Source organism: Leishmania donovani, chromosome 14 (genome assembly GCF_000227135.1).
Source record: "Leishmania donovani BPK282A1 complete genome, chromosome 14".
Taxonomy (NCBI): Eukaryota; Euglenozoa; class Kinetoplastea; order Trypanosomatida; family Trypanosomatidae; genus Leishmania; species Leishmania donovani.
In genome coordinates this window covers 236,288-252,391 of record NC_018241.1, presented here as the reverse complement: position 1 = coordinate 252,391, position 16,104 = coordinate 236,288, and the positions used below count along the sequence as shown (strand labels likewise).

Below are 16,104 nucleotides of genomic sequence, written 5' to 3'. Positions count from 1 at the left end.
CCGCAGTCGAAGCACTCGTAGCTGCCGCGCGAGCGCGCAGACACGCATGCACGCAAGGGGTGGTTGTGTTGGTGCACCCCGCTGCTGTGTGCCTGTATGCGAGTCGTTCTCTCTCTCTTTCGCTGTGCTTGCCTCTTGTGTGTTGGTGTGCATCTCCGCTGCTGCAAGTTCAGTCGGTGGGGACGGCATGCGCAGTACGACTGCATCACCGAAAAGATGATGGTGGGACGCCGTTCATGGGTTGCTTTTGCTTTCTTTTTTTTGTGTCCGACTGACGCATCATTCCACGCAGAGGAGAGTGGGGGTCTGAAGGTGCGCTACATACGTCCCATGCACGCGATTCGTGACCCAACACCAGCGCACACATACGGACGGGAGTGCGGTGTACGCACTCCCAACGATAAGCGTGCTTTTTTGCTTAAAGGCAAAGACGTGTGCCTCCTTGTGGCCAGACGCGTATGTACGTGTCTCTGTCTTTGTGTGTGTCATGGCATTACGTGTTGGTTTTTTCACGCTTGTGGAGGTGATCCCATGCGTGAAAAAGTGCAAGCAGACGTATATCTCTGTGTATGTGTGCGGATATGTTTACGATGAGGTTTCTATGCTGTGACCTCTACACTACTTCTTCGTGGCCCCTCCCCTCTCTCCCTCTTTCGTCGCTTTCGTTCTGTTTTCCTTTGCTCTTGGGCGTGTGTGTTTCCGCACGCTTGCCCGCGTGTCGCACAATCATGAACACCCCCACTACTTACACGCATACGCACATCTGCCGTGCCATTCTTTTTTTGTTGTTTTTTGGTAGGTGTATGTGTATCCTTGCTGGGCCAGTCTGTCGCCGTTTGAGCCGCCATTAGCACCTCTGCTAGCCTAGTCTTCACTCGCCCTCTCCACCCTGTGCTCCTCGATAAGGTGAAACACAGAAAAAGGGCGGGTGCCGCTCTCTCTGCGTGTGTGTGTCTGTGTCTACCTTCGCCCGCGTGCTGCCCCACTCGGTCCCCACAAAGACGAAAAATGTTCCCTTTTGAGGAGTACGTGAACGGTCACGTGGTTCAGCAGTATATGTATGAGAACGTCGACTACGCCTGCTACCTGGTGTTTGCCTACCTCGGCATGGTGCGCTACGGCCCAGGTATTGCCAAGGCCATCCTCGGCGAGAACCCCGCGCCGCAACCGGCCGCCGACGGCAGGCGCGCGAAGCCGGCTGCAGATCCGGAGTGGCTGCGCCTAAGCATGATAGTGTGGAACTTCATGCTCTCTGGCTTCTCGATCTGCGGCGCGATCGTGTTGGTTCCGGCGCTGCTTTCCTCCATCAAGAGCAATGGCCTAAAGAGCACTGTGTGCGAATACCGCGTCGAGCTCGCCTACACCTCCCCACGCGGTTCCTGGCTGGCCATGTTCGTGCTGAGTAAGATCCCTGAGCTCGTCGACACCTTGTGGCTAATTTTGCAAAAGAAGAAGACGCCGCCGTTCCTGCACTGGTACCATCACGTTTCAGTGCTCATGTTCGCCTGGCTCAGCTACTCCGTCGGCAACTCGACGATGGCCGTCTTCTCCACCATGAATATCTTCGTGCATTCAATCATGTACATGTATTTTGCCCTGTGCGCATGCGGCGCCAAGAAGCTGCTTCGCCCCTTCGCTCCCCTGATCACGGCGCTGCAGATTCTGCAGATGGTCGGCGGCACCGCGCTCACTTTCTACTCGTACACGGTGAATGTGTCGTCCTATAACGCTGGAATTGAGGACGTTCACAAGCTGCCGTGTGCCGTCCCCAAGTCCGCAGCCCGCTTTGGGGCCCTCATGTACCTATCCTACCTGTACCTCTTCTGTGAGTTGTACGTGAACTCGTACATTAAGGGCCCCGCTCGCGACGCCGCCGCCAAAAAGTCCGCGTAAACCGGAAAAAAAAATTTAAACATACCATCCACAGCAAACACCAAGCCAGAGGCGGCGACGACAGCAACAAAAAAGGGGGCTTGAAGAAGCACACGCACAGAGGTTCCTGCACTTGACACCGGGGGGTAGGAAAACAAGGCGCAAAGAAATGGGGAGGAGGAGGAGGAGGAGAGGACAGAGAGAGTCGTAACGCTTAGGAACTAGCCATGTTTTCATCATGGCCGCTCTCCGGCTCGCGTGCCTCTGCTTCCCTCCCTCCCTTCCTCCCTTCCTCTGTGTGTGTGTGTGTGAGGGAGAGAGTTTCGACTCTGTATCCCACTTTTTTCTCTTGCTTATGCTTCTTTTACCTCTTCTGTGCGCAGTGAAAACAACTTACCGGAAAAAAAAGACATTTTGCCATGTGTGTTGTTGTTGTTTTGTTTTCTTGCTTATGGTCTTTTCTCCGTCTTCACCACCACCACCACCCCACTCCTCCGTGAAGGACAGAGTCCCGCAACGGCACCGCCTAAAGAAAAAAAAGGTGGACGACGACATAATAGGCGAGCTCAGTGTGTGTTTGTGTGTCTTAAAAGCACCATGCTGTGTCGCTCGCTCTCTCTCGCGCGCGCGCTCAGTGTCTTTGTGTACGCGTGTGCTTGTATAGTGCGGACTTCTTATCTGCTTTCGCTTTTCTATCTTGCTGCGTGTCCATCGCTCCTTCACCCCACCCATCGTTTCCACATCCCCGCGGAAGCCATCTCGTAGTATCGATACTCGTGGAAAAAAGAAAACGGAGCCCATGTCGCCAGCCCCCTCCTCTCAACCCTCTTTCTATGCCTACACCACCACCCCCGCCCCGCGGCTGTCTCGGACCTTGACATCTTTCTCACGCACGTATGAATGTAACCGGAACCTGTCCGAAACAACGCCACACGGAGGGCGCTCACCTCGCGCCTCGGAAGGCTTGCGTCTTTCTGGCCTCTTCCTAGTTTGCGTGTGTGTGTGTGTGTGTGTGTGTGTATCTGCGCGTCCAGAGTACCCAGGCGAAAAAAAAAAGGACGAGAGCAACATGCAAAGAAGGACGGCGTCGAGCAAAAAGCGCTTGCGAATGAGGGGCGAAGAAAAGAAGAAGGAGAGAGCACCGTGTTCTTTGCTATCTTATGTTTTCCTTTTGGGGGGTTTGCTTGCTCATGCCCCCTCCTTTGCAGGGGGAGGGAGGTGTGAGGAAGGAAGGAGAATCATGACACATACATAGACAACCACGCACCTCCACACACACGCATACACACATACATACATACATGCCATCAGGCTGTGACAGAAAGTCAAACGCAGGAGGCAGAGTTGTCGTAATCAAACGAAAAGGGAATAAAAGTAAGCGACGAAAAAGAAGAAGCAAAGTGAAACGCCAAACGTTCGACTGAGCAGCAGTGATCTGCTAACAGTATACTCGCTTGTTCGTTCTCTTGCTTCTTTTTCAGAGGCTCTCTCTCTCTCTCTCTCTCGCTCGCTCGCTCGCTCGCTCTCTTCGCCCCTTCCCCCTCAACTCCCTCCCTCCCCCCTCCCCTCCCGGCCATCACCACCACCACCACTGCCACGCCCAATCAAATGCGCACCGATATGTGCGCACATGCATTGAAGTGTAGGCAAAGCACACAGGAAATTTAAAAAAAAAAAAGGACGACCCCACAAGTTGGCGGCCGCTCTTTTGGTTTTGTTGTTGTTCTTTCCCCCTCCCCCTCCCCACCCCTTTCTCTTTTCGTAGGGTACGTGTGCTGTCCCCTTCACCCACCACCGTCTCGTGCCCGTTTCTTTCTTTTGTCTTTTTTATCTTCACTTGCCTTGGCTGTGGATGAGTGTCACACATGCGTGGTAAAACGCAATCGGTATGTGCACATAGGAAAGAGGAGAGTCTAATGAGTGTGTGTCACCATCTGCCGAGGTCGCTCTCTCGCTCCCTCTCTCCGACACACATACACACACACGCACACGGTTTTTCCTAGTGTGTGGGTGAGTGTGTGGTCTCGTCCGCATATTTGTTCTTTGTTTTCCTTTTTCAGTTCGCTTCGTCCCCGTCCTTTCTCATCCCCCTCGACTCCACCCTTTCAGCCCTCCGTGCACATGCCTCCTGCCGCCGTCTTTTTTTTTTTGGTGGTTTTGAGGAGCCGAAGCTGGTAAACATTTTGGGGGCGCACACGCACACGCCAAGCAAGGAAACTGCATTGCTCACTCTCATCCCCCATGGTGTTTCACCTCGCGCACCGTTTGTTTGGAGCCTGCGTGCAACCCCCCCCCCACACACACACAAAAAAAAAAGGAGGAAACCCGAAAGTAAAACAATGCAAAGAAGCCGATACATACGCTGCGTGTATTCGCGCATGTGAGTGTGTGTGTGTGTGTGTGTGCTGGGCTATGGGAAGCGGCGTAAAGTGCACAGATGCCCGCCCCCTCTCTCCGCCGCGGTCGATCATCGTGGTTAAAGGAAGAGGAGCGAAAGTGGAGAGGGAGAGCGCCGGTGCAGGGAAGGGGTAGGTTGCCCATGGATCGTGAGCGCTATCCACTACCTGCTCGCGTATGTGTTTTGCGCGTAAGTATCCGGACGGGACTCGCCGCCGCAGGCATAACCTGCAGCTCTCCCTCCCTTCCTCAAAGGGGCGCCTCTTTTCCTTTTATTTTTGCCATATCAACAGCGGCAAAAACGGCAAGTATGCACCACTTGACCTCTCACTACTCCTTCTGTGCTTCATGTCCCTCTCTGTTCTTGTCAAGGCGCCAGTGACTGCAGCTCGTGGCCTTCTCCACTCTCTGCGTGTGCGCACGTGTCCATCCATATTTTTTTTTGTAGCTTCTTATCCTGCCACCGCAGTGTTTCCACACGCACACACACACACACACAGACACCGCCCGCTCAAAGATTCGGGAGCACCCTCTGCACACGAGGGTATTGGTCTCCTTGCCCCTGCGCACCGCATGGACAACTACTCGGCGACCGGCTTCGATGGCTACGCGGTGAAGGGGTGCTTGTTTCCTAGTCGGACGACGCCACGTATGGCGCGGGACTGTGCCTCGCCTGCGTCTTGTGCGGGTCCACGTTGATAGCCAAGTACCAGTACGGCGGCAACGAAGCCCAGCGTGGCAGCGTGAAAGTTGGTGTGAATGCGCTACCCGTAGATTGTCTCGAACCTTCTGCACCTTATCTCCTCTTGTTGCGGCTCGTCGAGCGTCACGCCGCCTGTGATCTACAGAATACGCAAGCACGTCCCCCTCAATACCCTCTACGGGCTGCACGAGTACTTCGCGCGGGCCTCATCGCCATAGAGGTCTGCCTGTTCGCTTTCTCCAAGAACCCCGAGCGCATTGACGGCATCTTAATTGTGCTCCGAGGTCGTCGAAACCTGTCGTTTCTGCGGTGGATCTATCACGTTCCCACTTTCCTGCGCTGCTCGCACGCCTAAGCTGTCGGCAGCAGCATGCTGAGCTACGCCGCGGCGCTCTACTATTCGGTGCACATCGTCGTGCACCTAGGCGTGGCCGAGGGTGAGGTTCGAGAACACGGCGCGCCCGTTCCTGATGTAGATCACGCCGATGCAGACTGCGCGGGTGGTAACTGATCGTGTGCTCGTGTCCATCATTAGTTAGAACAAGGCGCTCGGCCACCAGGCTCGCCTCCCGGAGCTGAACCCGCTGGCGTGAGGTGGCACTTCCTGGGACACTGCACGCGTGCAGCTGCTCCTCGCCGTCGCGAACCTCTTCCTCTTTTCCCACATGTTCTTGCACGTGCACAAGAAGTCGCGCTTCGATGGCTCCAAAAAGAAGGTGAGCTAATATAGACGGGCCGAAGGACGTCCGCAGGGGCAGTGGCCGCACGGGCGCATGTGCGCACAGGAAGCTTGATGTGTGAGAACGCCCACGAGAAGGGGAGACAAAGAGAGAAATGAGAGGTAGCCGGGACGCCATGAGCCGTGGGTGGTTGAAGAAGAGTCACCCCCACCCCCACCCCCGGGCGTGTGTGTGGGGGGGGAGGGGGGGGGAATAGAGGGCGAGAGGAAGCGCGTTGCGCTCGCAGTGCGGCGGTGACGCTTCGACGCACCGTGTCTCGCTCGCTCGCCCCTGCGCATGCGCATACACGCAGGTGCAGAGACTCACACACGGACAAGCTCGTACACCAAGACACATTCGCACAGCTCTGCCCTTCACACGCCCCCTGCCCTCTCCCCGCCTCTACGCCACATGCGTGTTCTTCTCTCTCAGGCGTTGTGGTCACATTCTTTCAAATTTGACAAGAAAACATTCCGCAAACCTGCTCACTTTTTTGACTTGTTGCCGCTGTTACCTGCTCCACCTAGCGTCATCTCTTATTTCCTTCATGTTTGCAGCGCGCGCACGCACACACCTCATCGTTTTGTGTGCTGGCTTCTCTAGTAGCCTTGCAACGTCAACACCACCTCCGCTGCCTCTGTCGTTGCACCGCGTCGCGGCATACAGAATTCGGTGCCTCCTCTTCGTTTTCTCTCGTCGTCCCTTGCTACTCTGGGCCATTTTTGTTTCTCCCAGTGCACTCCATGCATGGACAACACCTTAGCCGCTGCCCCCGAAAACAGAAAAACAGACACACACGACAGCACCCTTCGCTCCCTTCCTCTCAAGCACCTCACACACACCTCCGCCCACCGTCGAGCACGCACGCACCTGCTTCGCTTGTTTTTTGGTGATTCAAGCGTTCCCGAATGTACGTGTTTCCTCTTCTTTCTTGGTCATGGATGTGCTTTACGGGTCCAGACGGTTAGGGTCGAGATGGCTATGCTTGTGTTGGCAAGCGGGGGTGAGAGAGTGTTTGAGGAGTCCGTCAATTTAGGTGGGGTCTGTGTGTGCGCGCGTGCGTGAGCTTTTCGCGTGCATCACTGGCTGAGAGAGGACAAGCACAAAAAGGGAAAAAAAGAAGAGAAAACGAAGAGCGCGGCGGATACCCTTCTCTGTGTGTGTGTGTGCGAGGGGATGAGCCCTTCATGGCCGCCGCCTTCTCCCCCTTCCCCCCCCCTCCCCCGCGCTACCCAGCACCTCTGCAGCGGCCACCCCCCTCTTATCGGCGTGCCTCAAAGACACCTGTGCAAGCCAAAGCCCGCCTTCGCACCTTCTCTCTCACCAGTGTTGTGCGACCCCTCACCGCCTCGGGCGCTGTCACCCCGCCACCTGGCTCCCTTCCTTCTCTTTTTCTCTTTTCTTTTCTTTGTTTTTTCTTTCTTTCGTTGGCCGTCACGGCCCATGTTAGGGGGTGCCTAAAAGCTCACACGCGCGCACACATATCTGCATCGAGCCTACCATTAGAAACGGGATGGAGGCCCTCGACAACTACCTCATCGCCCACTACGACGGCCACGCCGTGCAGAAGTGGCTGGCGAGCAACGTGGACATTAGTGTGTACATTGCTGCGGCCTACCTAACCTTCGTCTTTAAGGGCCCGCAGTTGGTGGACTTGATCTTCCGCGGCAACCCACCGACAAGGCTGATAAAGATGTGCTGGACTCTGTGGAACATCGGACTCGCCGTCTTCTCCATGTACGGGGTGTACCACATTGTTCCCCTCTTCATCAACAACCTTCGCAAGTACGGCCAGAAGGACGCGCTGTGCCGGTTCCGCGAAGATGAATTCTACACCGGCAAGAACGGCGTTGCCATGGGGCTCTTCTCCCTTTCGAAACTGCCCGAGTTCGGCGACACCTTCTTCCTGATCATGGGCGGCAAGCGCAAGCTGCCCTTCCTCTCGTGGTTCCACCACGTCACCATCTTCCTCTACGCGTGGATGGCGTACCAGCAGGCCTCCAGCATCTGGATCGTGCTGGCCTCCATCAACTACTTTGTGCACTCCATCATGTACACGTACTTCGCCCTCGCCGAGGCTGGCTTCAAGAAGCTGGTGAAGCCGTTCGCCATGTACATCACGCTGCTACAGATCGCGCAGATGGTGGTGGGTCTCTACTTTACTTTCTCCTTTATAAGCTACCACAAGGCAGACCCGAAGGGCTGCAACGGCTCGACGATGGCGCTGGCACGCGGCCAGTGCATGATCTACTTCTTCAACCTCTACCTCTTCTCAGAGATGTTCATCAAGGGCTACGTGCTGCCGCGTAAGGCGGCGGCTGGCGACTCCGCAGCTGCCACCGCCCCCGCTGGTAAGAAGCGCAACTGATGAGCACTCGTATATAAAGCGGCCGTAAGCTGGGCGAAGACGTGTGACAGCGCGAAGAAGATGTACTGCTTCTTCTTTTTGTTTCTGTTTTGGTGGTGGGGAGAGGGGATGGGGTATCTCTGTCTGTGCTGAGGCTATGAGCCTCTTCCCTCTCCCTCGTTGTTCTCCGCCCGATCCGATGCCTCCAGTACATGGCCTTGTAAGGAGGACGTATGTGTAAGGCCAGTGACACTCGCTCTCTTCATCTTTCTCCCTCCGATTTGATTTGTTTCTCTCTCACTCCGTTGCAGCCTTGTACGGCGGCGGGACACGATTCCGAGGCTGCGAGCAAGACGGCATGAAGAAGAATAGCCTACAAGGTAACTTCCTTTACGCTTTTATTTTGGTTTGTTTGTTGTGCGGTGACGTGTTGCCTAAAGGCCCGCCCACCCCACCCCCTCGTCCTCGCGCATGCGACTGTTGTGCATGTGCGCATGCACGTGGATGACCGGAAAGTAACGGTCATACATGTGCTGTATAGAGAGAAGGTTTCTGTTTGGAGGTTTGTATGCATATTGTGAGAGTGGTGACGGCCGAGGCGTCTGTGAGCAAAGTCGCCTTCCGCATCCCTTTCTTTTCGCCTTGCATGAGCTCTCTATCGTCGCCGCCAACACCATATTGGCCCAGCCGCCAAGCGCGGGTGCACCCGACGCGAGACAGTGCACGTAGAAAAAGTTGGGTGGAGGTGCCGTGAGCGTCATGTCGAATAGGAAAAAATAAAAGACGGCACCGCACGTGTGAAGCCGAAGCCGGTTGTTTCTGCAGGGTTCATCGGCACGTCGTTTTACTGGTGCCGGAGAGACGGTGGACGTGGCGAATGAGCGGGAGAGTTGCAGGGCAGTCGGAAGAGGGGGAGGAGTGATGGCAGCCATGTGTGCGCCTAAGCACGCATGCGTCTACTACTCATACGTCGTGATTGGGTATACGTGATGCTCGACGTGCTATCCTGCTCCCTCCTTCCCACACACCCTTCGCTCTCGCTCTACTTTATCAGATTACGACTCCGTTGTCCTCGTGGGCGCCTTTATGCGCAGATGTGCGTCTGTGTGTGGGTGCATATGTTGGCACCTCCGCCGACTGCCGCGTTGTCCCGCTGTGCTCGTATCCGCACAAATGATTGAAAGCGGCAAGACTCATCTGGTCGCGCGCACGCTGGCCGTCGTCTCCTCCGGCGAGCATCCATGCGGCGCATGGGGCCCTATGAACGCTTCAGGGCAACACTCCACCCCCCCCCCTCCCCTCTTCCTTGCTCCTTTTATGCAACCTTCTCTCACATATGATCGCTCGCACCCCCCACTGCTCCCTCACACACACACAAACTTTCGACGGTGGCAGTCCCTCTAAAGCGCGCACGCCACCATCCGCAGCACCGCTAAGCTACCCGTACGCCACCACCACCCCCTCCTCCTCTCTCTGTCTCTCGGCCCACCGCCACCACCACCATCCGTATCAACAAGGGGCAATCGCCACTTTCTGGGCTGGTTCCTTGCTGCCGCCGTTGCACGTCGCAATACAAACACATACAGCAAGCACAGGCACACACACGCACTCATGCAGTGGATCGACAGCTGGGGTGCCAACCACTACGATGGCTATGCCTTCAAGCAGTGGCTGCTCGACAACCATGATATTGCCATCTACGTTGCCGTCGGGTACATCACCTTCGTTTTCCAGGCTCCCAAGCTGGTGTCCAAGTACCTGAACCTGCCCGCGAATGCCAAGAGCAGCCCCCTTGTGCCGGTGATCAACAAAACTTGGGCCGTGTGGAACATTCTCCTGTCCGCCTTCGCCTTCTACGGCACAACGCGCGTGGTGCCGCCGCTGCTGTACAACCTCAAGACGTACGGCCTGCACGACACCCTCTGCACCTTCCGCCCGGATGAGTTCTACACGTCCGACGTTGGTGTGGCGCTCGGCCTCTTCACCATCTCCAAGGTGCCAGAGTTCGGCGACACCTTCTTCCTGGTTCTGAAGGGCACGAAGCTGCGCTTTCTCTCCTGGTTCCACCACACCGCCATGTTCCTGTACGTGTGGCTGTCGTACGAGACCGGCAGCAGCACCCTCATCTGCGCCGCCTCCATGAACTACTTTGTTCACACTATCATGTACTTCTACTTCTTCCTGTCGGAGGCCGGCTTCAAGAACCTCGCCCGGCCGTTCGCCATGTACATCACGATGCTGCAGCTGGTGCAGATGGTCGGTGTGATGTTTGTGTCGGGCTACGTCATTGCCCAGAAGTACATCCTGGCTGGCCAGGGTATCATGGACGGCATGGAGGGGTCGTGCTCTGGCACCACCATGGCAACGGCCCGCCTTCAGCTCGGCATCTATACGGCGTTTCTCTACCTGTTCGGAGAGATGTTCGTGAACAATCACGTGCGCCCGCGCGCTGCCAAGAAGGTGGACTAAGCATCCCTCTTCCCGTGCTGCCTTTCCACGCGCGCATTCTTGTGATGGTAATCGCCGTTGGGGAAAAACGTCTGTTGCTCGGGTGTGTCTGTCGAACTTTTGAATGCACACTCAGCGAGGTGCCTTTGTGGTTGCGTGTGCTATTCATCATTCGTCTCCGTCGATCTCTCGACCGCTGAAACGTTTTGTGAGGATCTGGCGAGACACGTAGCGAGAAAGAAAAGGAGCGACGAGACAGGCACAAGGCAGCCGCGTGCACATGCACATATATATATACATATATATATACACCTATATATATATATTAGGTGCGGGCATGCCCATGTCTGTCTCTCTTTATCTTTCCTCTCCCTTGCTCTGCTCCTGCGAATATGCGTCTTTTTTTTTTTCGTTTGTGTGTGTGTGTGGCTGTGTGGTTGTGTGCAACGGCGTTTTTCTGCAGATGTGAAGAGGGGCACGCAGAGAAAGGGAAGAGGCACAGTTTCAAAGAAGAACGCAACAGCTTCTTTTTTTTTGCTTTTTCTCTTTGTTTCACGGGTGTTCTTGCTCTACCTCTCCTTCTGTGGCACACACACAACCATACGCACGCACAAGCACGCATGCCCTTACTCCAGTAGCGTGACGCCTTTGGTCGGGAGACACTGTATCCTTTCCTCCCTCTCCACCCCGCCCCGCCCCTCACTCTCGCGCACGCACAGACACCCGCTCTTTCTCTCTCCTATTCCGCAAGGCGTGCGGGTGATGTGCATCTGTGCCTCTGTGCTCAGGTGTTCGTTTGAGGCAGCGGAGTTGGAGGAGGGGGAGGGGGGCAGTGACGGTGGCGGCTGTGTGTGCATCTCACTCGCCGCCCTCGGCCCCCTCCGACACACACACACACATCCTCCCGTGTGTATGATGTGCATGTGTGTGTGTACATGTTTTTCCATAGTTTTTCTTTTTTCTTCGTCTGTTTCTTTGCTTTCTTTTTATTTTTTCTTTCACTCTTTCCTCTCCTTTTGTGTGTGTGCACATCCCCTACAAGGCGACCACACTCAAACCCGAATCCACCTTTCCACCCCACCCCCATGTGTGTGTGTGCGTGTGTGTGTGTGGTGGTGGTTTGTTTCTCGTTCTTTCCTTTGTTTCTTTTTCCTTGTTTAATGGGTAGCCCCCACTCCTTTCCTCCTCCTCCCCCTTTCCCCTTTCCGCCCCCTCACCTGAAATATATCGTCAAACGGAAAAGAAAAGGAACCCACCCCCCCCACACACACACACGCATCATACAACAACAGAATAACGAAAAAAAAAAGGAAGACAACGTAAAAGATGTTGGTTCGTGAGGGGAGCCGGTAGGAGTCGGAAAGGCAGAAAGGACAGCAACCGGCAATGTAAACGAAAAGAAGATGAAGGAAAAAAAATGATAGCGATCGACAGACAGACAGAAAGGAACGAACAGCGACAAACAAAAGGGGGAGAGAGAGGACGGCTCCAGAGCGCAAGAACGGAGCCTCCCGCCCATCCCCCCCCGCCCCTCCTCTTCCTCCTCCTCACCTCACCTCACGCACGCCGATTCCGAAGAAAAGGGACAATCATATAGAAGAAAGGAGCAGACGAGCATGGAGTGGCGGTGGTAATCTTCCTGCGTGGAATGGCCCGACCTCCCCCTCTGCAGATGCGCACCCTCATGCCCCTCGCCCTTCTCCTCCTCCGTCCCCTTTGCTTATTGATTTGCCTTTGCTTGTTGGTTTTCAGCTCCTCCTTCTCTTTTTTTTTTCGCTCCCCCTCCCCTCCTCCACCTCCATCCACACTTTATCCTCTCCTTCCTCCCTGCTCCCTCCCCCCCCTGACCGATACATATATTCATATGTATGTATATCTTCGCTTCTCTTATGGTTTTTCGGGGGAGTTTTCGGTTTTTTCTCTTCTTTCTGTTTTTGTTTTCGTTTTCTTTTTCGTTTCTGGGCTCGTACAGGTAGCGAGGCACGTTCTTCGTCTACTCTTGTGCGAGTGCAACTCTCCATACACCCACACCAACGCACGCCCACAGGCACATAGTCTCCTTTTTCTTCCCTACTGTGTTTGTGTGTGTGTGTGTGTGTGTTATGTCTCCTTTTCCTCCCCCTCTCCCTCAAGGATCGATTTTGAAAGTGCTTTAGCTGTTGGTCTTGTATTCCTCCTTCTGAGTTCACTGCCACCTGTCCGCGTTTGTGTAGGTGTGTGTGTGTGTGTGTGTGTGTGTGTGTGTGTGTACGTGTATCACGTATCAGTACTTGCCTTCTGATTTCTTTCCTTGAAGTGCTTCGCTTGTTCGCGCGCACGTGTGTGTGTGCGTGTGTGTGCGTGTTTATGTGCGTGCTCGGGTATGTGGAAGGTCATACAATCGTCTCTCTTTCCTTTCCGTCTTTGTGATGGCGCACAAGTGTGCATGCGTACTTTGTATGGTTTTTGTGTAAACGTGCGCGGAGGGGGTGGGGAGTGGAACCCAACAACATGGATGGATGCGCGCACACTTGCACTTGAACACCTGCATGCTTACACCCACAGACATACATAAGTATTGAAGAGCCACAAAGTAGACGAAAAGGAAAAAAAGAGCAAGAAAAAAAGGTTGAAAAGATGGGCCGGCTGCCTGTCGCTGGTGCAACGTCCTGCGGGTGTTGATGAGTGCCGATGGGGTGGGTTGACCTTAGTGCTGCATCGCTCTGTGTTGCCGCCCCCCACAGCAGGGGCAGCTGTTTGGGGCAAGGCCTGAGTTCGCAGGCCCACCGGTACGCACGCACATGCACACTTGTGGAAAGATAGGGAGAAACGGGGAGAGGCGCACCCATATTCGAACTCGTGGTGGGCTGCAGACTCTTTTCAGGAAGTTTTTCGCTGTAGGAGGTGTCGCGGCGACACGGCGTGCGAAGCAACATAAACTTCGCCGTGTGTACATGCATGCGTGTGTGTGTGTGTGCTCTCTCTGTTACTCTGGCTCTTGATCCTCCGTCTGCTGCACTTCCGTAAATAGCGCTGACGCGCCTTACGCAAACGGGGCTGGCTAGGTTCCAGAAATAGACTCCGCCCGCTTCAGCGCGCATACAGTTTTGTCTGCTTTACGCAAGGGACTTCGGCTCACTCACACAGACGTACTCCCGCTACGCCGCCTCTCTTTTTCTTACCGGATATATCTACTTCGTAGGAAGCAGCCGAATACACGCCGAGACAAGATGCAGTGGCTCGACAACTACGGTGACCACCACTACGACGGCCACGCCGTGCAGATGTGGTTGGCGAGCAATGTAGATGTTTGCGCCTATATCGCGGGCGCGTACCTCGCCTTCGTCTTCACCGGTCCGCGGATCATGGAGGCCCTGTTTCACGGCAAGCCGCCGATGGGCATCAAGAAGGCGTGGGCGCTTTGGAACCTAGGGCTCTCCGTCTTCTCCCTCTACGGCTGGCTGCGTGTCGGGCCGCCGCTGCTGCGCCATCTGATGAACGACGGCCTGCACAACACCCTCTGCACCTTCCACGAGGATGAGTTCTACACCACCAAGGTCGGCTTCGCCATCGGTATGTTCGCTATCTCGAAGGTGCCCGAGTTCATCGACACGGTCTTTCTGCTCATGAGTGGCGTGAAGTTGGGCTTCCTCTCGTGGTTCCACCACGTCACGACGTACCTGTTTGCGTGGTACAGTTATCAGCAAGGGACCAGCATTTTTATCTGCGCTGCCGCCATGAACTACTTTGTGCACTCCATCATGTATATGTACTTCGCCCTATCGGAGGCCGGCTATAAGAAGCTGGTGAAGCCGTTCGCCATGTACATCACGCTGCTACAGATCGCGCAGATGGTCGGTGGTCTCTTCGTGTCGGGCTACGTACTCGCCCAGAAGCTCACCGAGAACGCAGCGAACGCCTGCAGCGGCACGTCCATGTCCGCCGCCCGTACGCAGCTGGTGATCTACATCTTCAACTTCTACCTCTTCTCAGAGATGTTCATCAAGGCTTACGTGCTGCCGCGCAAGGCCAGCGTCGCCCCGCGCCGCCCCTCGCCGTCGAAGAGGTCTTAGTAAGAGGGCCGCAGCGCATCTTGATATTTATAGTGGTTTCCTTTCCCTTCCCCCTTTCTCTCTCCGTCTCCTCTACCCCCGCCCCCAACTCCTCAATGTTCTCTTGTATTTCTTTGTGTGTGTACGTGTGTGTGTGTGTGCTTCCGTGCTGTCTGATGCTCTTCTCTTGTCTCTCCCTCTTCAAGCACTCTTCTTTCTCTTCCCCACCGCTCCGAGAGACTCACGGGATAGTGGTTGCGTTGGCGTATACTTTTTCCGGCTTGTCCGTGGTGGTGGAAAGGACATGCTGAAGGCAGCATGAAAACGAAAAAAAACAAAAGAAAATGGTGTCCGGCCTCATGACGTGTGAGAATGTGATCAGGCTCGATGACGATTACGATGGTTTGTACGACCGCAGTGATGAGTTGTGTGGCTGTGTTGTATTACCCGAGTCTTTTGTGCGTGCATGCGTGTGTGTGTGTGATTTTTCTTCTACATGATTCTCTTTTCTTTATTTGTTTTCGTATGTTAAACTCTTCTTGATCTGCATGATAGATTCTGAAGACCACTAAGCGACGAAGCGGAGGCGGTGGCGGAGGAGGGATGGGGGCTAAGAGCTGCGCCCGAAGGGGACACACACGCACACAGAAATACAAAGGAAGGCGAAAAGCGGCAATAGTGAGGCCGCCTATGTCAGTACAAGCGCGCATGGGTACCACGCCATGTCGAAAGGCTGCAACACGCTTACATATCTGGTTCTTTCTCCCCACTCACCCACCCATGCCCACCGAATTTCTGTTCCCGGATTCCCTCATTGCCTATTGGATCGTTGCCTCGCTGAGTGAGTACACACAAGTGCGCAGTGCGTTTGTGTGCAGCCGTGTCTGAGTGACCCTCTTCGCCATCCCACTCTACCATATCTTTATGCTGGCCTCTTCTCTCTCTGTGTAATTCACGCTGATCTTCTGTATGCCTACGCTCTGTCTGCGCACCTGCGTACGTGGGTCTGTGCATGTGTGGATGTGGTTTGTGCTTGAGTCGTCCGCAGAACATCCTGGGCATATGGTAGTCTGCGGCACCTTTGCCTTGCCCTTTTTTTTTCTGTCTTCTTCCCCGCCAGTTTGTGTGTGTGTGTGTGCTCCCTCCTCGCTCGCCTCTCCCTATCCCTTCCAGCCTCTCTCATGTGCATTCATCATCGTGTGGAACGCACCATCTCCTCCCTGGCTCTCTCTTTGCCCACACCCCACCCCCACCCCGCGCCTCACTGCCCTGTTCGCCTGGGTCGCTTCAAGCGTACACGCGTGGTGCACAAGATGCCGGGATGGTGCCCTCCCACCTTTGCCTGCGCATATACCTTGAAGTAGGCGAGAGAGAAAATAGAGGAACGCAGAGCTCGACCCGGCACGTGAAGAGCAGGCAGCGCAACGGCGGTGTGGCGTCCACGACAGTGGTGCTGTGTAGGGACTTCCACGCACAAATAAAACCATGAAGTACATATATGTAGAGCGAAAGAAAAAGGCTCTTAGTACATGCATCACGTCTCTTCAGACGTATGTTTTTTTTTTCGTGCCTTTGTAATGGTGCGCG

General features: G+C 55.0%; 4 protein-coding genes and 1 pseudogene across 4 annotated transcripts, besides 1 other annotated feature; all 5 read left to right on the top strand.

Moving 5' to 3' along the window:
* Positions 1-1,008: 1,008 nt before the first annotated feature.
* Positions 1,009-1,893, top strand: LDBPK_140700 (fatty acid elongase, putative; the record flags this gene model as incomplete). The annotated part of the gene is made up of 1 exon (XM_003859392.1): positions 1,009-1,893. One exon carries the CDS (start codon positions 1,009-1,011, stop codon positions 1,891-1,893), a length of 885 nt encoding a protein of 294 aa, XP_003859440.1.
* Positions 1,894-4,579: 2,686 nt separating this feature from the next.
* LDBPK_140690 lies at positions 4,580-4,651 on the top strand (annotated as a pseudogene).
* Positions 4,580-4,651: a sequence feature.
* Positions 4,652-7,204: 2,553 nt separating this feature from the next.
* LDBPK_140680 (fatty acid elongase, putative) lies at positions 7,205-8,059 on the top strand (the record flags this gene model as incomplete). The annotated part of the gene is made up of 1 exon (XM_003859391.1): positions 7,205-8,059. The coding sequence occupies one exon, from the start codon at positions 7,205-7,207 to the stop codon at positions 8,057-8,059; it is 855 nt and encodes a 284-aa protein (XP_003859439.1).
* Positions 8,060-9,649: 1,590 nt separating this feature from the next.
* Positions 9,650-10,507, top strand: LDBPK_140670 (fatty acid elongase, putative; the record flags this gene model as incomplete). Its single annotated transcript, XM_003859390.1, has 1 exon — positions 9,650-10,507. One exon carries the CDS (start codon positions 9,650-9,652, stop codon positions 10,505-10,507), a length of 858 nt encoding a protein of 285 aa, XP_003859438.1.
* Positions 10,508-13,695: 3,188 nt separating this feature from the next.
* LDBPK_140660 (fatty acid elongase, putative) lies at positions 13,696-14,538 on the top strand (the record flags this gene model as incomplete). The annotated part of the gene is made up of 1 exon (XM_003859389.1): positions 13,696-14,538. One exon carries the CDS (start codon positions 13,696-13,698, stop codon positions 14,536-14,538), a length of 843 nt encoding a protein of 280 aa, XP_003859437.1.
* Between the last annotated feature and the right edge of the window lie 1,566 nt (positions 14,539-16,104).